Consider the following 23,143-nt stretch of genomic DNA (forward strand, 5'->3'; position numbering starts at 1 on the left):
GTTATGAACTTGAAAACGTATCAATAAACCAATGAGGCACATTTGGGCAGACCTGAACCTTTTTTTCTTTGTATTATTTTTTACCAGATCTAATGTGTTATATTCTCCTACATTCATTTCACATTTACACAAACTTCAAAGTGTTTCCTTTCAAATGGTATCAAGAATATGCATATATCCTTGCTTCAGATCCTGGGCTACAGTACAGGCAGCTAGGTTTGGGTATGTTATTTTAGGCGAAAATGTAAAAAAGGGTCCGGATCCTTAAGAGGTTTTTAGAAAATAACAATGTGTGATGATATGCCTTGGAGTTATCAACACCTGTTGGGCCTCTCCCAACACAAACAGACTAATTGTTTGGTACGAGCATAGCTGAGAAGTCTCAACTCCACTATTACAATGGAGTTGAGTGGTGATGAGTTTTGGTGGAGTATACCTTCAACTACATTGAGTCATAAGAGTCTTAAATGAATGTCTTGTAGCCTACCTATGTTTGTCCCGTGTTAAGGCATTATTTTCTTTAGGTGCTGCGATCCATATTTTGGGATTAAAATCACATTTTAAGCGACCTCCGCCAAGGGAGCAGATAACATAAGGAGCAACCCGTCATTGCACGGAATATTTAGTCGTTTTGTCAGGGGATGCGTAAAGGCTATTTTTTTTTAAATAAAAAACTATGGATGCCAACTCCCACTGACTACAATCAAGAGAAGCACAGGTACAAAGTAAGCATGATACAATTGATAGTTCTTAAAAGTATTGAGCATGTTTGAAGTCACTAACTTCATACTTGATTGGAAAATAGTGGATTACGCGGTGCAATTTAGTCACATTGAATAACGTTTTTATCCAAAACTGAGAATGCTCAGCTTGTATGAACATTGCTTGCTAACCATGCTATCCTTTGTGTGTTTTGTAATCAAACTCTGGTCGGTAAAATGGTCTGGTTATCATAAGTTATGTTACGTTTGATTCCGGAGCATCAAAGCATGTATCGAAATTGCTTGCGCCTCGATCTCATCTAGTGTTTTTACACAAAATGGTGCGCAAGCATCAGAACGCTCAGCAACGCAATCGTGCAAGGCAAACGCAGCGTTTCATTGGAAAAGAATGTACTTCTTGTGTACCAAAATGCAAAACACTGTCATTGTGATTGAGCCTAAGCAGTTCTTAACTTCTGCCGAGTTCACATGCAAGACGGAACTTGGAATCTCTGAAATCTGGAGAAATAAATATCTATCTGATGTTCACACACTGATATTTATTGCTGACCAGCAGATGTCACTAATGTGTATTGCGAACAAATAATGAAGCTCCAAGAAATGAACTGTTTTTCAGCTAAATTTGGGGAAACTATGGAGCCTTCAGAAAGCCCCGGTTTCCCATAATTAGTCATTATTATTATTATTTATTTTGAAATGTTAGTATTACCTCTGTTTGGTAAAGCCAACCTGTCCTGTTCTCTACTCACCACCAACGTGAACTGGCTCCTACTTGAGCTCACCGGTGAAGACCACAGCTTTACGCTTCGATCACACCGACATCATCATTGCATTTTGGTACAGCAGAAGTACATTAATTCCCAATATAACACTGCATTTGCCTTGCAGCCTTGCAGAGGTAGTTGTAGTACGTTATGTGTGATGCATATGTTGGATTTATCGAACGTATGCGTCAAACTGTATGCGTGGACGACTTGACAGAAATGGTAGCAGAAGGTGAATGTTGAACTGTTGTTACACACAAACAGTACCCAGATGATGATGCTGCGTAACCCCACACGGTCGGTGTGATCGAGGCGTTAGGCACGTCTCTCATTATTAAGTTTCTCCCGGTTCTCTGAGGTGTTGTCATTGTTTATTGGAAACGTTAATGTTTATGCTAATAATTTTTTTGTTTTTTTCATAAACGTGTTGACCACTGGAATGTTCATTGGGTAATTGCAATAACTTTAAAGTGTGTTATCATTGTTCCGTGGGAATTTACCTATGTAAAGGTATAAATGATTTATCCCTGGTAATGGGGTTATTATTTAGGATTCCCCAATCCTCATGCAGGGCTGTTTGTCTATGTAACATGCTGTTACTATAGCTCTGCCATACTCAGATGTTTATGGGCATTTTGCCCTGTGTTTGAAGTGCTTTTGTCTTTGAACTCGAGTCGGGTTATTATATTATTGGCAGAGCAAGTTTATTATTTTGCAACCAAGTTTGAAGGCCCAATGCAGCCATTTTTATCTCAATATCAAATAGTTTCTGGGAAACAGTTACGGTAACTTACTGTGATAGAAAAAATAAACAAAAATAGTAATTTTCCAAAAAACGACACATTTTCTCAAGACATTTGCGAGGACTGTCTAGGAGTTGTCTGAGAGGGGAGGGGAAGGGCGCAAAAGCAATACATTAAACACAGAGTGGATCAATCCTTGAATGGAGACAAATGGGAGGGATATTTACAATACAGTGCATTCAGAAGATATTCAGACCCTTTCCCTTTTTCCACATTTTGTTATATTACAGCCTTATTCTAAAATGTATTAAATTAATTTATTTCCTCATCATTCTACACACAATACCGCATAATGACAAAGTGAAAATAGGTATTTACATTTACATTGAAAATGTATATTAAAGTATTCTGACCCTTTGCTATGAGACTCGAAATTGAGTTCAGATGCATCCTGTTTCCATTGATTGTCCTTGAGATGTTTCTACAACTTGATTGGAGTCACCTGCAGTAAATTGAATTGACAGGACATGATTTGGAAAGGCACAGCCCTGTCTATATAAGGTCCCACAGTTGACAGTGCATGTCAGAGCAAAAACTAAGCCATGAGGTTGAAGGAATTGTCTGTAGAGCTCTGAGACACGATTGTGTCGAGGCACAGATCTGGGGAAGGGTACCAAAAAATGTCTGCAGCATTGAAGGACCCCAAGAATGCAGTGGCCTCTATCATTCTTAAATGGAAGACGTTTGGAACCACCAAGGCTCTACCTAGACCTGGCCACCCTGCCAAACTGAGCAATCAGGGAAGAAGGGCCTTGGTCAGGGAGGTGACCAAGAACCCGATGGTCATTCTGACAGAGCTCCAGAGTTCCTCTGTGGAGATGGGAGAACCTTCCAGAAGGACAACCATCTCTGCAGCACTCTACTAATCAGGCCTCTATGGTAGTGTGGCCAGACCAAAGTGACTCCTCAGTAAAAGGCTCATGACTCTCAGACCAGAGAATCTTGTTTCTCTTTGGACTGAATGCCAAGCGTCACGTCTGGAGGAAACCTTGCAACATCCCTACAGTGAAGCATGGCGGTGGCAGCATCATGCTGGGGGATGTTTTTCGGCAGCGAGGACAGGGAGACTAGTTTGGATTGAGGAAAAGATGAACGGAGCAAAGAACAGAGAGATCCTTGATTAAAATCTGCTCCAGAGTGCTTAGGACCTCAGGACGCAGGAGTGACTTCGGGACAAGTCTCTGAATGTGCATGAGTGGCCCAGCCAGAACCCAGACTTGAACCTGATTGAAATCTCTGGAGAGACCTCAAAATAGCTGTGCAGCAACGCTCCCTATCCAACTTGACAGAGCTTGAAAGGATCTGCAGAGAAGAATGGGAGAAACTCCCCAAATACAGGTGTGCCAAGCTTGTAGCGTCATACCCAAGAACACTCGAGGCTGTAATCGCTGCCAAAGGTACTTCAACAAAGTACTGAGTCTGAATACTTATGTAAATGTAATATTTTTGGGGAGTTTTCCTAATACATTTGCCAAAATTTAAAAACAACTGTTTTTGCTTTGTCATTATGGGGTTTTACGTGTAGATTGATGAGGGTGGAAAAACAATTGAATCGATTTTAGATTAAGGCTGCAATATAACAAAATGTGGAAAAAGTCAAGGCATCTGAATACTTTCCGAATGCACTGTAACCAGAAAACGATCTGTTATTGGCAAAGAGGTTCGGAAATCGTATTGTTATTGGTCGATTCACTTATACCACCCGATGATGTCACCAGGCAAGCCAAAACTCCACCCATGCAAAACCTGCTGTTTAGAAGGTCATGTGTAGATTGTGTTTCCAACCAGCAACTATCAAAAATAACAGTGATCACATTTTTATTACACTTTTACAGTGTTCATTTCATCAGCTGTTGTACACATATGAAACAAAACACAGCCTTTAAGTATTTTTGTCATGTTTGAAGTATGTATCTTTGTAGATACAACTCTGGAGTAGTCTTCTCCATCACCTGCACTATAAATAAATACCAACTATTTCAGTATTTGATCTAATGACGTCTCAACTGTTACTGTTTCACATTGACTTAATAGTCGGCTGGGTTCTCAATCCATTTTTCATCAAAAACAGTGTTCTAATCACCAGTGGTGGAAAATGTACCCAATTGTCATACTTGAGTAAATGTAAAGATAACTTAATAGAAAATGACAATACTGAAAGTCACCCAGTAAAATTCTACTTGAGTCAATGTCTAAAAGTATTTGGTTTAAAATATACTTAAGTATCAAAAGTAAAAGTATAAATAATTTCAAATTCTTTATATTATTAAGCAAACCAGACAGCACCAACATTCCAACATCATTTACAAATGAAGCATCTGTGTTTAGTGAGTCCGCCAGATCAGAGGCTGAAGGGATGACCAGGGATGTTCTGTTGATAAGTGCATGAATTGGACCATTGTCCTGTCCTGCTAAGCATTCCAAATGGTACAAGTACTTTTGGGTGTCGGGGAAAATGTATGGAGTAAAAAGTACAATATTTTCTTAAGGAATGCAGTGAAGTAAAAGTAGTCAAAAATATGAATAATAAAGTAAAGTACAGTTACCCTAAATAAACAACTCAAGTAGTACTTTACACCAATGTTAATCACTGCAGTGACCTCATATCTTTGAATCTACATGAAAGGAACTCTTAAAATGTATCCGCAACAACTGATTACCCTTTATACACAATATGTGACACCCACCTGAGAAGGACATGTTGAAACCTTCATAGGACATGGAGAAGTCGGAGACAAAGCGGAGCTGGGCGCTAAAGTTTCCAAACAAGCCGGCCTTGATGGAGGGGGGCAGGACGGAGCCAGTGAGCCGGGCCACGGGTTCCGTGAAGCTGCCGTCCTCTGTGATGAGGAGGTAATCATGGGAGTCCTCCAGGTGGAACGTATGGAAGAGCAGCTGCACTCCTGGAGAGTTTCAGATAAGATTAGGCCTCCCTAAGTCACACATCAAAAACCCTGTCTCCACGTCACACCAGCCCTAAGGGAGGGCTGGGGCTTAATGTTAATGAGAATATAGAGACTCATCATTCAAATGGGGTGCTGTAGGGCCAGTCACAGCGGATTTTACTCACTCAGTTGCTGCAACAAATTATTGGTTGGTACTTACATTAGACAGCTATTCGTGAGGCTTACCTTTGCCATGAGACACCTCTATTGTCCATGTGCAGTTCAATGAGTTTGGGTAGAAATCAGGAAACCCAGGGGAGAGTATGGTTCCTTTTTTACCAAAGATATAACCACCACACAACGCTAAGGGAAACAAAATGAAACATCATGAATGAGGCATCGTTTTTTAAACTCACATATTTTGAGAACTTTGAGGACTGAACATTTCCATTATTAAAGGGCAACTCCGCTACTTTTCAATTTCATATTCATTATCTCCAGCACCAAACCAGTGTCTACATATGTAGGGCATTTCTATGATCTGTGGTTAAAAATATATTAAAAGGTCCTATGTGTCAGAGGAAACACTGTGCACCTGGCAACATTGGTTAGCGCGCACTGCCCCCGGCACACCACAGGAGTCGCTGGTGCGCAATGAGACAAGGATATCCCTACCGGCCAAGCCCTCCCTAACCCAGAGAACACGAGGCCAATTGTGCATTGCCCCACAGACCTCCCGGTCACAACAGTGCCTGGGCGCGAACCCAGAGTCTCTGGTGGCACAGCTGGCACTGCAGTACAGTGCCCTTAACCACTGCGCCACCCGGGAGGCCGTGCAACGTGTTTCTAGCCAGAGGGAGGGTATTTTCTTGCACCCCATATCACCGCAAATCTCATGTTTGAAAATCACTGTTTTTAAAATGTTTAAACCTTTTATGATGTCATTGGGGATAACTTTTTAACGCTTTCACAAAATGTAGAAATGCGGCGTTTTCACGTACAAATTTCTTTGTTTTTGAAAGAAAAGCATAACACCAGTCTCAACGTCAACAGTGAAGAGGCGACTCCGGGATGCTGGCCTTCTAGGCAGAGTTCCTCTGTCCAGTACTGTGTTCTTTTAACCCGTCTTAATCTTTTCTTTTTATTGGCAAGTCTGAGATATGGCTGTTTATTTGCAACTCTGCCTAGAAGGCCAGCATCCCGGAGTCGCCTCTTCACTGTTGACATTGAGACTGGTGTTTTGGGGTACTATTTAATGTAGATGCCATTTTATATAGATGCCATTTGAGGACTTGTGAGGCGTCTATTTCTCAAACTCGACACTGTAATGTACTTGTCCTCTTGCTCAGTTGTGCACCGGGGCCTCCCACTCCTCTTTCTATTCTGGTTAGGGCCAGTTTGTGCTGTTCTGTGAAAGGATTAGTACACAGCATTGTACGAGATCTTCAGTTTCTTTGCAATTTCTCGCATGGAATAGCCTTCATTTCTCAGAACAAGAATAGACTGATGAGTTTCGGAAGAACGTTCTTTATTTCTGGCCATTTTGAGCCTGTAATCAAACCCACAAACGCTGATGCTTCAGATACTCAACTAGTCTAAAGAAGGACAGTTTTATTGCTTCTTTAATCAGAACAACAGTTTTCAGCTGTGCTAACATAATTGCAAAAGGGTTTTATAATGATCAATTAGCCTTTTAAAATGATAAACTTGGATTAGATAACACAATGTGCCATTGGAACACAGGAGTGATGGTTGCTAATATTGGGCCTATGTAGACATTCCATAAAAAATCAGCCGTTTCCAGCTACAATAGTCATTTACAACATTTAATGTCTACACTGTATATCTGATCAATTTGATGTCATTTTAATGGGCAAAAAAATGTGCTTTTCTTTCAAAAACAAGGACATTTCTAAGTGACCCCAAACTTTTGAACAGTAGTGTATGAAGACACTAGTTTGTTGCGAAGATAATGAAAAGTGTCGGAGTTGCCCTTTAATGATTAATTAATGCAATTTCTTGCATAACAATCAGGGGTTTTGAAAAATTAATAACAGCATTTAAATAAATAAAGATGCAAAAGATTATGAGCTTGTATCATTAGATTTTTGATTAGTATGCCAATATCATTGAAAATTGCTCAAAGAATTTGCAACATAAAAAAAAGAGTCCGGGTGGGTTTGATACCCGAATCTAGGTCAGAGACTGCAACAAAATATCCCTGGGTGTAAGAGGATCTCTTTTGGACTTAGTAAATGTTCTAAACAAACTTTTAGTCTCTCCTCCATGTTATTTGTAGAGACAAACCTGATGACAGTGTGAAACACAGACACATCATGTTCCCAGATGAAAAGCCTCAGAGTTTACCCAGCTAGGGCTGAGTAAGATGAAGACGTGGGATACTGTATGCTGATAGTGAGTCTGTCTGGGAAGATCAAAAGGGAACTTAATAACCAAGGCAGAATTCTGACAGGAAAGACCCTGTCAGTGGAGACAGTCAGGCAGAGTCGTCTAAACAACAACTTGTCACTGCCTTAATTACGAGATGAATAAAAAGAAAAAACGAGTGAAAGGAATGCCTTAAAGGAAATATGCTAATCTACTATGACTTCTGTGTATGTATCACAGGATAATTGTATTTACCGTGTTTGTGAAGCATGACATTTGTAGCATGAATGTGTATGTGAATAGACAGAGGTCCACAACCTCTAGCCTGTGAGGTTGAGTCACTCAGCATTTTTAATTGGTGTGAGTATCAGTTAAATGCTGTGAAAATAGCTGAAAAAAGGCATTCCCAAGATAGCACAGGTTCCCATGAACAAATGTATGGAGTTGGCAATTGCAATTATACCCGATTCCGTAGGCTATGGAGATGCTGGTGATTAAATGGGGCTCATGTTGTGTGTTATCATACTTGCCCAAGGCTACTACTGAAAGTTAATCAGCGAGGATGGCTCTTTTGAGTGTGAGACAAATAAAAATGTCATAATTGCATGGTATCCCAACATGCATTTATATATGTACTGAGGTCTGATTCACCCCGTTGGAAGGAAGAGGGGAAGATATATTTTTTGTACTTGATTGCCCTAATTTGAGGGATCCTCGGAAATCATTACAAATTACTTCTGTTATAGTTATCACAAAAAGGACATGGACAAGACAAATTGTGGGCGTGAACATCCATATAGTACCGTCATTGTCATAAATAAAAGAATCATAAAGCTGGCCCCACTCTTAAAAAATGAACTCCTGCTTCCTCCATAAGCGCAGCAGTGGGCGGGGAGGAGGCAGGTGCTCAGGGTGAAGGACTAGTGGACCATTTCTACAGGAAGTGAAGCGTGCATTCCTGCAGCAACTTCTAAGTAGGAGGGTTCTAAGAATGACACTACAAGAACAAACCAATGATGGATGATCAATGTTATGTTCTGTGATCATTCTGTGTTCTGTGGTTCATTATTTCTCACCATTCGCAAAAAGGATTGTGCCCTAATATAAAACATTGTATCTATTCCTCAAAATCCTTTAAATCCCATTTAAAAATCAGATAGCATCTTTGCCTAGAACAGGACCTGTCTACTGCATATGCCTACACCCCCCTTGTGAAATGATAGAGTGAGTAAGAGGGACAAAGCGGAAGAAAACGTTTTACATATCTGAATGAGATGCGGAAATGCCACCACTGTCAATCATGAAGGTCAAGTTCAGAAGGAAACAGAATAAAAGACTAGAATAGAAAACAGAATAGAAGACTGAAATAGAAGACTAGAATAGAAAATACAACTTATAAACTAGTAGTCCAGAGGATGACCAAAACCTGATGGTCAAACGCTCGACTCCATTTACTGGAAGAAAAAAAATGCTGTACAGTGTTATTTTTATCCCAAGTCGCGGGAAACAAATGAGATAAACGGTTGGAATTATGTCTTCCTGCTGAATCTCCAACCTGCCTACCGACTCTCTGACTCTCCGTTGTCTGCCGCTCAAAGTTATCTTAAGTGTGCATATTCCAGTTACCTTTCCTCTCATCAGGAATCAATGAACTCCGCTCCTTAGGGTTGTCAAAGAGGCGTACCCTTTCCACCAGATAAGACAGAGAGATTGGTTAGCGGTGCGCTGTGTCGCCCACATCTCTCTCTGTGAATCGGATGGGGAGTGTGAGGAGAAGGGGTGATGGCTGAGTAAGTGCTGCAATTCATGTCAGTGCACCTGACAGGAACAGGGAAAAGGAGAGGAAGGAAGGGTTGGAGGGTGCTAAATCGGGGTACACTACCATCACAGCTGGGCAGTGCGTGGTTCCACTGATGGTTCCTCTCACACACAATGGGTTTCTCGTCGCTCAGCGTGTAGCCTTGATCACAGCTGAATGTCACCCTGGTCCCAATGGCAAAATTGTTCCCAAACCGCTTTCCATTGACTGGGATCCCGGGATCTAAGCAGGAATCTGTTTCCATCATAACGCCTGTGGGGATAGAAAGAACGATTTAATTCCACCTTCATGCATTAAATTCAATAGAAGATGGTGTCGGAATTGCTCTTTACTGTATGAATCATGAGGGGGAGCAAAAAGGAGCTCTCTCCTTTTTCCTTGTGTTCTATTTCATCCCATGGTGGAGGGTTGTCCTCATAAGAAATATTGTAATAATAATTAAATATATATTTTATTAAGGAGTTTTTCCCAGTACAATAAATCTAATAAATCAAATAAACATTTTCCAGCCATTTTTCTGGACGTGGCAGTCATGTCTCATCCACCTAATGTCAGACAGTATTGTACTATAGTAACTACAATAATGTAATTATAGAAAACATTTAGGGAATTAATTGGAGTATACAGTTGAAGTCGGAAGTTTACATACACCTTAGACAAATACATTTAAATCCAGTTTTTCACAATTCCTGACATTTAATCCTAGTAAAAATTCCCTGACTTAGGTCAGTTAGGATCACCACTTTATTTTAAGAATGTGAAATGTCAGAATAATAGTAGAGAGAATGATTTATTTCAGCTTTTATTTCTTTCATCACATTCCCAGTGGATCAGAAGTTTACATACACTCAATTATTATTTGGTAGCATTGCCTTTAAATTGTTTAACTTGGGTCAAACGTTTCGGGTAGCCTTCCACAAGCTTCCCACAGTAAGTTGTGTGAATTTTACCCCATTCCTCTTGACAGAGCTGGTGTAACTGAGTCAGGTTTGTAGGCCTCCTTGCTTGCACAAGCTTTTTCAGTTCTGCCCACAAATTTTCCACAGGATTGAGGTCAGGGCTTTGTGATGGCCACTCCAATACCTTGACTTTGTTGTCCTTTTGCCACAACTTTGTAAGTATGCTTGCAGTCATTGTCCATCTGGAAGACCCATTTTCAACCAAGCTTTAACTTCCTGACTGATGTCTTGAGATGATGCTTCAATATATCCACATTATTTTCCTGCCTCGTGATGCCATCTATTTTGTGAAGTGCACCAGTCCCTTCTGCAGCAAAGCACCCCCAAAACATGATGCTGCCACCCCCCTACTTCACGGTTGGGATGGTATTCTTCGGCTTACAAGCATCCCCATTTTTCCTCCAAACATAACAATGGTCATTACGGCCAAACAGTTCTATATTTGTTTCATCAGACCAGAGGACATTTCTCCAAAAAGTATGGTCTTTGTCCCTATGTGCAGTCGCAAAAACCGTAGTCTGGCTTTTTTATGGCGGTTTTGGAGCAGTGGTTTCTTCCTTGCTGAGTGACCTTTCAGGTTATGTCGATATAGGACTCATTTTACTGTGGATATAGATACTTTTGTACCTGTTTACTCCAGCATCTTCACAAGGTCCTTTGCTGTTGTTCTGGGAATGATTTGCACATTTCGCACCAAAGTACGTTAATCTCTCTCCTTCCTGAGCTGTATGACGGCTGCGTGGTCCCATGGTGTTTATACTTGCGGACTATTGTTTGTATAGATGAAAGTGGTACCTTCAGGCGTTTGGAATTGCTCCCAAGGATGATCCAGACTTGTGGAGGTCTACAATTATTTTTCTGAGGTCTTGGCTGATTTCTTTTGATTTTCCCATGATGTCAAGCAAAGAGGCACTGAGTTTGAAGGTAGGCCTTGTAATAAATCCACAGGTACACCTCCAATTGACTCAAATGATGTCAATTTGCCTATCAGAAGCTTCTAAAGCCAAGACATAATTTACTGTAATTTTCCAAGCTGTTTAAAGGCACAGTCAACTTAGTGTATGTAAACTTCTGACTCACTGGAATTGTGATACAGAGAATTATACGTGAAATAATCTGTCTGTAAACAATTGTTGGAAAAATGACTTGTGTCATGCACAAAGTAGATGTTCTAACCAACTTGCCAAACTATAGTTTTTTAACAAGACATTTGTGGAGTGGTTGAAAAACAAGTTTTAATGACTCCAACCTAAGTGTATGTAAACTTCTGACTTCAACTGTATAGTATGGAAGCTTAATTTTAAGTAGAAGAAAATAGAGAGCATGTTCTCTATCATAGTACACTGATGGATGACAGTGGTACATACAAGTGATAATGCCCGTGTTTGGAGGATATATTGGCACGGGTGTTATCACTTTTATGCAATAGGTTACCAACATATTCAAATAATGATTGACATATTTTCATTACATTTTTTTTTATTTTGATTAATGTATTCATACTATTTCATCCTTCCATGAGATATCGTCCCAACACAAATCTAAGCTTGCTACCCAAGCCGTTCTATCGGTTCGGTTGCCAGAGACACGACCCAGTCGTTAAGTCCTTTTGGTCTATATCTATGGACGCGACCCAGTTGTTTGTTCTAAATGTTCCATTGACATACTGGCTGACAACATTCTTTTCCCTTGCTTGCTAGCTAGCCAACTACAGCTAACTTACATTCACGACAAACAGTGCAGCCAGAATAACAGAAAAGTAGCTGCATTTGCTTGGTTTAAGCTGCTTTCTAGTGACATTTATTTGGATACATCCATAACAATGAGCTACTGATGTGCGATTTCGCCTGGCATAGAAAATGTGCTCTCTTGTCAGGACACTATTGTTCAAACAACACAGCTAACACAATCACTTCAAACTGAAGCTGGAAAGATTGTTAATTAGCTTATTTTTGTTTTGTTTGAACTGTTTTCTAGTAACAAAAAATGATATATGTCCAGAAAAATGATGCAGACTGATTAATGATTTCGACTGGCTGAGAAAAACTGTCTCTTCTCCCGACACGTTCATTACTATGGGACAGCTGGAGATCGAACTTCAATGTTGCAAATGTCGGAGAGACAGACAGCAACATGTATGCAAATCTCCGCTGTTGAAAACTAAATGTTTGTCTAAAGAAATGGGAGATAATGTCTTAGTGCTTTTTATAGTGGACATCAAATGTATAAATTGTCTGGCTGGGTTGATGAGACAGGGGATTGCCCAGTCAGATGGAAAAGAGTAAATAGGCATTTCAACATCATAGATTTAGCCGGTGGTAATTTGTGCAAGACACTGGCTGGAATGCGATTTTAACCCACCAGCATCCAGGATTAAATCAAGCCGTTGTATAATGTTATTTACGAAATCATTCGGTCTAAGGGTGCATTCGTAAATTCACCCCTGGCTAACTACTCCAATTCCAGAGGGAAAAATAACTGATGGATTTACGAACGCTCAACAGCTGTTGAATTTGGCCGGTGTCAGTAAACGTTTGCAAAATCTTTAATTATTTCCAGCAGCACATTTACAGTCACCAACGCTCTAGTTAACAAGGAAACAGCCTAACCAGCCTAACCAACATGCTCGGATCAACCCTACTCCTCTGGCCAGAGCGTCCAGTGTGCACTCTGAACGCTATGAGAGCGAAACACTCTGAATTTAAGAAAGGACAATCTGACAAAGCTCTGAATTTACGTACGCCTAGAGGGCACTCCAGATTGAATTTACGAACGCACCCTAAAGCATTCATTTAAACAGCCTTTGTGACATAACTTTTATTTCGTAGTAATTTTTTTCATTTTTAACATTCCTAAGATATTTTGGCATTTGGAGAAAGAATTAGACTAGCTATTTTACAACGCTATTCAATTATTGATAGATTACTTAATAATCCTATCGCAAACCACTGCCTATTGCTATTATTAGTGATATAATGAGTTAAATTAGGTTTCCCTGCACAATCACCAATTCTTTGGTATTAATTTCGCAGTCCTGTTCAGTCAACAACCCCAATGAAGACAAGTTATCCAAATGAAGTGTAAATCTAATTTCACAGCTCCTACACTACTTCAATATGATCACAACACCCACACACAAGCTGAGTTAATATTGACATCACAGCACACGTAGTAAAGTGATATTGCACCACGTAGTTGTAGCCATGAAACAATGTGTGGATTGACAACACAATGTCCTCTGCTTTTGAAAGGTAGCCCTGTGGATACATTTCCAAATGAAAACGGTAGAACTCACTGTCGTAGCGGATCTGGAAGCCCACGCTGGAGCGACTGTTGTCTGTGGTGAATAGCAGGTACATGTAATTGCTGGTGCTAATGAGAAAATGGGGCGCTTGAGTGCCATGATACTCTCCGATTAAAGGAGAGGAGTTGGAGGGGCCATCCCGAATCTCCAGTGTGTCATAATTAACCTCGGTCTGGAATCTACATGGAAACAGACAGAAAGAAAAGAGAAGTGAATTAGAAGCTACTATTCCATCCAAGCATTTTTCTGTAGTTTATCATGGCAGATTATCTCATATGGAATGATTGAAATAACTTCATCAGGGATAAGATACATTTGAAACAAAATAGAAACCTGTCAAAGGATATCTTGATGGCGTGATCTTTGCTGGCTTCAATGACCCATTCACAGTTTAACGAGTCTTTGTAGTATCCTGGCCAGCCAGGGGACAGCAGAACTCCGGTTGGAGCTGTTAAATGTCCTCCACAAGGTGCTAGAGGGGAACATGTGTTAGTGGCAATGTTCTGACATAGAGAGTTACATGTCCATATGCAACAGCATGCAGAATGTAACCGTATAGACTGTCGAGGGGAAACTTTACTCATCATTGTAGCACATTTTCAGCGGCTCTACAATGTGACACCAACAGACAACAATAAAGCAGACCCCCACATGACATGCCCAGTGCCCACCCACTCCACTGACATTGGCAGACTGTATGGATTATTGTTCAACATTATACAGTACCTTCACACCGAGGAACTGCTGCATTCCACACTACGTTTCCATCCTGAATGATGCAGGTTATGGACTCAGACCCATGGGTTTTGATGAATCCTTCATCACATGTGAAAAGAACGGAGCTCCCCAACAAGAAGTGTTCCCCATACCGCTGGCCATTGACAGGGATGCCGGGGTCGTGGCATTCATTCTGACCAAATGCTAGCGAGGAAAATAAAACTGGTTTCAGTGTTTTTCAGTGTTGTTGTTTTTTAATCAATAAGAAGACATCAAACTGGATTCTGTGTCACATTTAACTCATTTGTCTTATCCCAGAAAACACGATGAGAACCTGGTTAATTATTTAGTCACTGAGAATAGAGGCTAATCAGCCAACAAAATGAACACAGCATAGTGGTGAAGACTGACGCCATGGAGGCAACACTAATTTCCCTGGCTCATTGTTATTACACTCCTGCTCGCTGACAGTAACTCCCCACACCAGATTGGGAGACATGTCCCTCTCCTCCTGACACAGTGACACGCCAATTCTACGGCGCTGCTATTGAGATGCCACACCACCCCCCGCCATCCCCATCACATGGCTGACACCTCCCCGCCAAGAAAAAAAGTAACCCATCCCTGTCTTAGTCACTGACAGGAGTGTCCAGCGGATTCTGATGCGGAATAAGAACGGTAACAACATCCTCCTCCATTTCATTAACCTTCCCCACCGCTGCAGCCTGCCTCTGTTCCTCTGTGGAGGAGAGACATGTCACTGCGTTGTCTCCCAGGCCGGGGGAGTGCAACGAGACAATGTTTCCTAGAGATAGCAAACAGGCACTGGGGACAGCAATATTCAGACCTAATTTCAGCTCGGTGTGGTACAGGCATAATTCCATTAACATTGGGCACACCCGGATCAGTTCAACATTTTTGTGCTATAGTGTGTCTATGTTGAGGCAGAGGACCTGAACAGACCACTACCATTGCTGTTTTCTGTTCCATGATACTGTCTCTGTAATATCAGCAAAAAATAGAAACGATATGTTTTTAAATGTTTACCTTCAAGGTTTGGAATTGCCTTGCAGTATTATTGTTTTTCTTATCTTGTGTTTACATATAAAACATGTTTTGGGACCACTGGTAGACACATTTGCATAACAATATGTAGTAAAATGTTAATATTGTAAATGATTAAAATGGCAAACATTCCCAAGCCCCTTTTAAATGGTGTAGTATTGAGAGAAAAGGGCAAATTGTTTATTTAATTTGTCATAATGTCATCTGTTGAATAAAAAAACAGAGTGATCCCACTGGTCACAGACGTCAATTCAACGTCTTTTCCACGTTGGTTCAATGCAATTTCATTGAAATGACGTGGAAACAATGTTGATTTAACCCGTGTGTGCCCAGTGGGAAATCATTTAGTAAACGTGATGCACTACTTATATCTTTAGAGCAGTTAATCAAATGTAATAGAATTAGTAATAATTCAAATGAGATGTTCCTGGTTTAAATTACAGGTAAAATATACAATGGTATACACATCTATGGCCATACAAATTGTTAAATAGAACAGTACCACAGTTCTAGCTAATGGATCTCCATTCTCAAATAGGGATCCTCTAATTTGAAGATTGTTAATAATGTTGATTCGTTATCAACCTTGTGAGAATATACCTGACTAAGCATTTGATTGCATACATCTGAAGCACTATAGAGACAGCTTGACTCAGTAGTTGTGCCACAGGCAGTTCTGAATTGCATATCAGAAGATATTGTGAGGGTCTTCAAAATATTGCAAAATCCCATATCTTTAAAAGGAAGGGGCCATTTACTTGTGTATGTGATGTTAAATCCTTTCCCAGTGTTGGAGTGGTCAGACTGGAACTCCAGGCGCATGATGTGTCCATTGCTGGCGATCTGAGAGGGTACGTCCTTCCCAGAGAACGTGCCGAACGTGGTGGGCTCCGACATCCCGTCATCTTTCACAATAAGGTAGTCAAACTGGGGCTCTACCTCAAAGTCGCTGAAAATTAGATGAATCCTGCTCCCTGACTCTGCGATAATGAGCCACACACAGTTCATGTTGTTCCCATACTCCTCGGGGTAGTTTGGGGAGAGGATTATTCCTGATGGGGTTGTGAAATTGAAGAAGCAGGAGACTGTAAAAATAGATAGGAGCACACACACACACAGATCTGCCATCATGCTTTGACGCATCACACAGTGAGCGAAAATAGCTCTTTTATAAGACATCACTGAAGACATTTTGTTTGAAATGGGATGGATACACGCTTTCCTTTGAATGCTTCAGGTGACACATTCTATTCACTGTACTAGGTGGAAGAATATAACCCAGTGTCATGACAGTAGAGGATATTTGACATTTTAGTCATTTAGCAGACGCTCTTATCCAGAGCGACTTACAGTAGTGAGTGCATACAACCAAGACCTGATTGCCCTTGGCTGATTAGCTGCTTAACCCTTGTTGGATGGCTTAGAGGTGTCAGACTGCATGCCAGAAGGAAGGTGAAATCAACAGATTGAATACAGCATTACCTGCAGCAGCAGCTCTTACTTTACATCTGAAAAGTCTCCATTCTCAAAAAAGGCCTCTGTATTGAAACTGTAATGAATAAGCTCAGTGTCTAAAATGATGTTAGTAATGATTGAATTGTATGACTTTCCAAAATAGACAGCGGGGAGTGTTGACCAAGCGACAACAAAACCTGAGAGATGATGACAGCTTTACATGGGTCAGTGGGGATAACCATATCACCTTCCTTCCCTACCTGGCTGGTTCCCTCGGACTGTTGGGTCAGTGGGGATAACCATATCACCTTCCTTCCCTACCTGGCTGGTTCCCTCGGACTGTTGGGTCAGTGGGGATAACCATATCACCTTCCTTCCCTACCTGGCTGGTTCCCTCGGACTGTTGGGACAGTGGGGATAACCATATCACCTACCTTCCCTACCTGGCTGGTTCCCTCGGACAGTGTATCAGATTGATCAATCTCAATGACAGCGCAGTTAATTAAAGTCTTGCATTTTTAAATGGCATCTTACACACGCAGCTGGGTTTGTTTCCAGACCACTGGTTGTTTTGCTGGCATGATATCGTTCTCTCTCCGACCAACTCGAAGGCCGCCTGACACTCGAAAGTCAGCATGTCGCCGTGTAAAAAACGCTCCCCTGTTCTTCTGCCGTAGGCCGGAATTCCAGGATCGCCACACCCTCCTTTGTCGATTTCTGTAAAGAAAATATACAACTGTTACAACGTTTAAGTTCATTCAGTGGTTTCAATTCCCAAGGATATCAGGTTAGCTGCTCTTCGGGTTGAATGTCCTAAAACTGACATCCACTGAGCAATCATCAGATCCTGAAAACAGAACATGACAGCTTTCCTCTAACTCAACATTCTTTACACAAGTAAAACATTCTGAAAACCATGGATGGCTCACCTGATACAAGCTATCCCTGGTATAATCCAAGAGAAAACAAGACAGTCGAGAGTTGTTTATTTCCTCTACATTTTCAGGTGGAGGCAGCATTTTCTAGCAGGAGTAAAATGACAGTGACAAATGAATGACGTTCTGGAAGAGTTCATTTTTGTGTTAACAACCAGTGTGTCAGCTCAGCTGCTACCGCTCCACTGGCCCATCTGAGCAATAATCTACAGGGGATGGGTTTTATTCCAGCAGCACATTCAACAACCTTTGTGAGGTGTTAAGTGCCGGTTAAATACCTTTGGATCTGCCAAGAGCAATTAGTTGAAGGATCTATGCGGAAGCTCCACAATCAGTAAGGGCATATCAGCCCAATCGCAACTGTGATAGAGATGTAAACTGTCTTACTAAGGCTATGCCATTCTCTTAAATACTAATATGTAAACATGCCTCAAGTGGCTGGCCATCACTGAATCTACTGTCCAATAACCTACATTATGAGGAGATGGAAGTCAAGTCAGCAGTCCAGAACATGTTTACCATTTCAATGCATATTGTGGGTGAAATTGCAAAACATTGTTGAAAGAGTAAGCAGGAGATAACATTAAAATATGGGTATTTGAGGTACCCGGTGGTCTGTTTCAGATTTAATTTGAATATTTCAGAGTAGTCATAAACAAGTCAAAGCATCATATCAATGTCCACAGATAACAGAGACATGTTTAATTTATGTTTATGATGTCTCTGTTTAACAGTTTTCTGGGAGATATAAACTATATATAGAGTTGTAGTCGGAAGTTTACATACACTTAGGTTGGAGTCATTCAAACTCGTTTTTCAACCACTCCACAAATGTCTTGTTAACTTGTTATGGCTGCAATCCCGATATCGGGATAAGTGTCATCAACAACCGCTGAATAGCATAGCGCTACATTCAATAAATATTACTATGAATATTTATATTCATGAAATTACAAGTGCAATATAGGAAAACACAGCTTAGCCTTTTGTTAATCTACCTGTCATGTCAGACTTTGAAATAATGCTTTACAGAGAAAGCAATCCAAGTGTTTGTGTACGTTTATCGATCGCACGATAAAACATTAAGTACACTTAGCATCAGGTAGCTCGGTCACAAAAATCAGAAAAGCAATCAAATTAATTGTTTACCTTTGATAATCTTTGGATGTTTTCACTCACGAGACTCCCAGTTACACAACAAATGTTCCTTTTGTTCCATGAAGATTATTTTTAGATCCAAAATACCTCTGTTTGTTTGTCGCGTTATGTTCAGAATTCCACAGGAAAGAGTGGTCACGACAACGCAGACGAAAATTCCCAATAGTTTCCATAATGTCCACAGAAACATGTCAAACGTTTTTTATAATCAATCCTCAGGTTGTTTTTAAAATATATAATCGATAATATATCAACCGCAAATGTCTTTCACAGTAGGAGAGGGGAAAACAATGGCTGTCCAAATTCTGTTGCGCGAGCAAAATTCATGTGACCACTTGACGCGATGTTATCGTTCTGGCTCATTTTTCAAAATAAAAGCCTGAAACTATGTCTGAAGACTGTTGACACCTTGAGGAAGCGATAGGAAAAGGAATCTGGTTCATATCCCTTTAAATCCAGCAAAGGGAGGCTATGGAACATGGAGTTTTCAAAATAGAAGCCACTTCCTGTTTTGATTTTCCTCAGGTTTTCTGAGGCCTGCAATATCAGTTCTGTTATACTCACAGACAAAATTTTGACAGTTTTGGAAACTTTAGAGTCTTTTCTATCGAATACTAATAATAATACGCATATATTAGCAACTGAGACTGAGGAGCTGGCCGTTTACAATGGGCACCTTTTCATCCAAGCTACTCAATACTGCCCCTGCAGCCATAAAAAGTTAACAAACTATAGTTTTGCCAAGTGGGGTAGGACATCTACTTTGTGCATGACACAAGTATTTTTTCCAACAATTGTTTACAGACAGATTATTTAATTTATATATCACTGTATCACAATTCCAGTGGGTCAGATGTTGACATACACTAAGTTGACTGTGCCTTTAAACAGATTGGAAAATTCCAGAAAATTATGTCATGGCTTTAGAAGCTTCTGATAGGCTAATTGACATAATTTCAGTCAATTGTTGGTTTATCTGTGGATGTATTTCAAGGCCTACCTCCAAACTCAGTGCCTCTTTGAAAGACATCATGGGAAAATAAAAGAAATCAGCCAAGACCCCAGAAAAAAATTGTAGACCTCCACAAGTCTGGTTCATCCTTGGGAGCAATTTCCAAATGCCTGAAGGTTCCACGTTCATCTGTACAAACAATAGTACGCAAGTATAAACACCATGGGACCACGCAGCCGTCATACTGCTTAGGAAGGAGACGCGCTCTCTCTTCTAGAGATGAATGTACTTTGGTGCGAAAAGTGCAAATCAATTCCAGAACAGCAGCAAAGGACCTTGTGAAGATGCTGGAGGAAACAGGTACAAAAGTATCTATATCCACAGTAAAACGAATCCTATATCAACATAACCTGATAGGTCGCTCAGCAAGGAAGAAGCCACTGCTCCAAAACCGCCATAAAAAAGCGAGACTACGGTTTTCAAATGCACATGGGGACAAAGATCACATGGGGACACATGGGGACAAAGATTTTTGGAGAAATGTCCTCTGGTCTGATGAAACAAAAATAGAAATGTTTGGCCATAATGACCATTGGTATGTTTGGAGGAAAAAGAGGGAGGCTTGCAAGCTGAAGGACACCATCCCAACCGTGAAGCACGGGGATTGCAGCATTATGTTGTGGGGTCCTTTGCTGCAGGAGGGACTTTTGCACTTCACAAAATAGATTGCATCATGGGGTAGGAAAATTAAGTGAATATATTGAAGCAACATCTCAATACATCAGTTAAAGTTAAAGCTTGGTTGCAAATGGGTCTTCCAAATGGACAATGACTGCAAGTATACTTCCAAAGTTGTGGCAAAATGGCTTAAGGACAACAAAGACAAGGTATTGGAGTGGCCATCACAAGGCCCTGACCTCAATCCTGTAGAAAATGTGTGGGCAGAACTGAAAAAGCTTGTGCAAGCAAGGAGGCCTACAAACCTGACTCAGTTACACCAGCTCTGGCAAGAGGAATGGGGCAATATTCACACAACTTACTGTGGGAAGCTTGTGGAAGGCTACCCGAAACGTTTGACCCAAGTTAAACAATTTAAAGGCAATGCTACCATATACTAATTGAGTGTATGTAATCTTCTGACCCACTATGAATGTGATGAAACAAATAAAAGCTGAAATAAATCATTCTCTCTACTATTATTCTGACATTTCACCTTCTTAAAATAAAGTGGTGATCCTAACTGACATAAGACAGGGAATTTTTACTAGGGTTAAATGTTAGGAATTGTGAAAAAAAGGTTTAAATGTATTTATCTCAGGTGTATGTAAACTTCCGACTTCAACTGTAAATATAGCTCCAGTCAAATGTTTGGATACACCTACTCATTCAAGGGTTTTAATTTATTTACGGTTTTCTACATTGTAGAATAATAGTGAAGACATTAAAACTATGAACACATATGGAATCATGTCGTAACAAAAAAACGGTTAAACAAATCAAAATATATTTCAGATTTGAGATTCTTCACAGTAGCCACCCTTTGCCTTGATGACAGCTTTGCACACTCTTGGCATTCTCTCAACCAGCTTCATGAGGAATGCTTTTCCAACAGTCTTGAAGGAGTTACCACATATGCTGATCACTTGTTGGCTGCTTTTCCTTCCCTCTATGGTCCAACTCATCCCAAACCATCTCATTTGGTTTGAGGTCGGGTGATTGTGGAGACCAGGTCATCTGCTGCAGCACTCCATCACTCTCCTTCTTGGTCAAATAGCAATTACATAACCAGGAGGTGTGTTTTGGGTCATTGTCCTGTTGAAAAACAAATGATAATCCCACTAAGTGCAAACCAGATGGAATGGTGTTTCGCTGCAGAATGCTGTGGTATCCATGCTGGTTGGGTGTGCCTTGAATTCTAAATAAATCACAGACAGTGTCACCAGCAAAGCACCCCCACACCATCACACCTCCTCCTCCATGCTTCATGGTGCGAACCACACTTTCGGATATCATCCGTTCACCTACTCTGCGTCTCACAAAGACAAGGCAGTTGGAACCAAAAATAACACATTTGGACTCATCACACCAAAGGACAGATTTCCACTGGTCTAATGTCCATTGTTCGTGTTTTATGGCCCAAGCAAGTCTCTTCTTCCTATTGGTGTCCTTAAGTAGTGGTTTCTTAGCAGCAATCGACCATGAAGGCCTGATTCACCCAGCCTCCTCTGAACAGTTAATGTTGAGATGTTTCTATTACCCTATCTGGGGTGCAATCTGAGGTGCAGTTAACGCTACTGAAATATCCTCTGCAGAAGAGGTTAACTCTTGGTCTTCCTTTCCTGTGGCAGTCCTCATGAGAGCCAGTTTCATCATAGCGCTTGATGGTTTTTGTGACTATACTTGAAGAAACTTTAGAAGTTATTGAAATGATCCGCATTGACTGACCTTCATGTATTAAAGTAATGATGGACTGTTGTTTCTCTTTGCTTATTTGAGCTGTTCTTGCCATAATATGGACTTCACTCAGCTCCTTGTGAGACATCCCTCAAAATCAATGTTCTCACAGTGAGCCTACCTTACCCAGTTGCATGAGAGAAAATCTGAATTATCACAGAATAAATAACAAATAGGCCCATAGTATGTGCTACAGGAAGGAATTATGTAAGTAAAATACAAGTTAGGGGCAACATATCCACTGGAAGCCTAAAGGAAATGCGTACCTGCTTGCAAAGCTACTTTAATGATATTATGCAATGATTCTTATCCTTAATCCGTAACGTTCATTATATTTACTGATTCATACAGTATGTGCCTATAGTCTTCAGAATATATATTTTTATGAATTCCCCATTGGGATACCATGATTCTCTTCCGTCCAACTGATATATGTTGTTTCATTATTACACAAGCAATTACTTATGTACAGTAGTGCTTATACAGTATGTATGGGTTATACATGTTTAATATAGTCCGTCTATAAGTATCACTTTTTTTTGCCAACATTTATCAGACAGATGCATAATACAGGTGAACAAGCCTGACTTAATACTCCCCCAGATTGTATATACAGTAGACATGGACACCTACTGTATGCGGACCCCTGACAATGAGTCCTACCACTAGTGGTTCTGCTGTCAACGTTGACACCCGGACTGTAGGCACAGGTTTGAAGTTGGGTTTATACAAAGTTAATGGAGGTTGTGTTGTTGTGCAGGGT

The 23,143-nt window shown here is 40.6% G+C and overlaps 1 protein-coding gene across 1 annotated transcript in view; it reads right to left on the minus strand.

Annotated features, from left to right (window-relative positions):
- LOC118402753 (CUB and sushi domain-containing protein 1-like) overlaps positions 1-23,143 on the minus strand; it is a 439,121-nt gene that overhangs the window by 112,653 nt on the left and 303,325 nt on the right. The window contains exons 13-20 of the mRNA XM_035800963.1: positions 17,416-17,598; positions 16,185-16,511; positions 14,371-14,565; positions 13,978-14,116; positions 13,636-13,823; positions 9,445-9,633; positions 5,421-5,537; positions 4,977-5,192 (exon numbers count right to left, since the gene is read on the minus strand). Of these exons, the coding sequence (XP_035656856.1) occupies positions 4,977-5,192; positions 5,421-5,537; positions 9,445-9,633; positions 13,636-13,823; positions 13,978-14,116; positions 14,371-14,565; positions 16,185-16,511; positions 17,416-17,598 (1,554 nt within the window). The remainder of the gene's footprint in view (positions 1-4,976; positions 5,193-5,420; positions 5,538-9,444; positions 9,634-13,635; positions 13,824-13,977; positions 14,117-14,370; positions 14,566-16,184; positions 16,512-17,415; positions 17,599-23,143) is intronic.

The sequence above is a fragment of the Oncorhynchus keta genome, chromosome 24 (genome assembly GCF_023373465.1).
Source record: "Oncorhynchus keta strain PuntledgeMale-10-30-2019 chromosome 24, Oket_V2, whole genome shotgun sequence".
Taxonomy (NCBI): domain Eukaryota; kingdom Metazoa; phylum Chordata; class Actinopteri; order Salmoniformes; family Salmonidae; genus Oncorhynchus; species Oncorhynchus keta.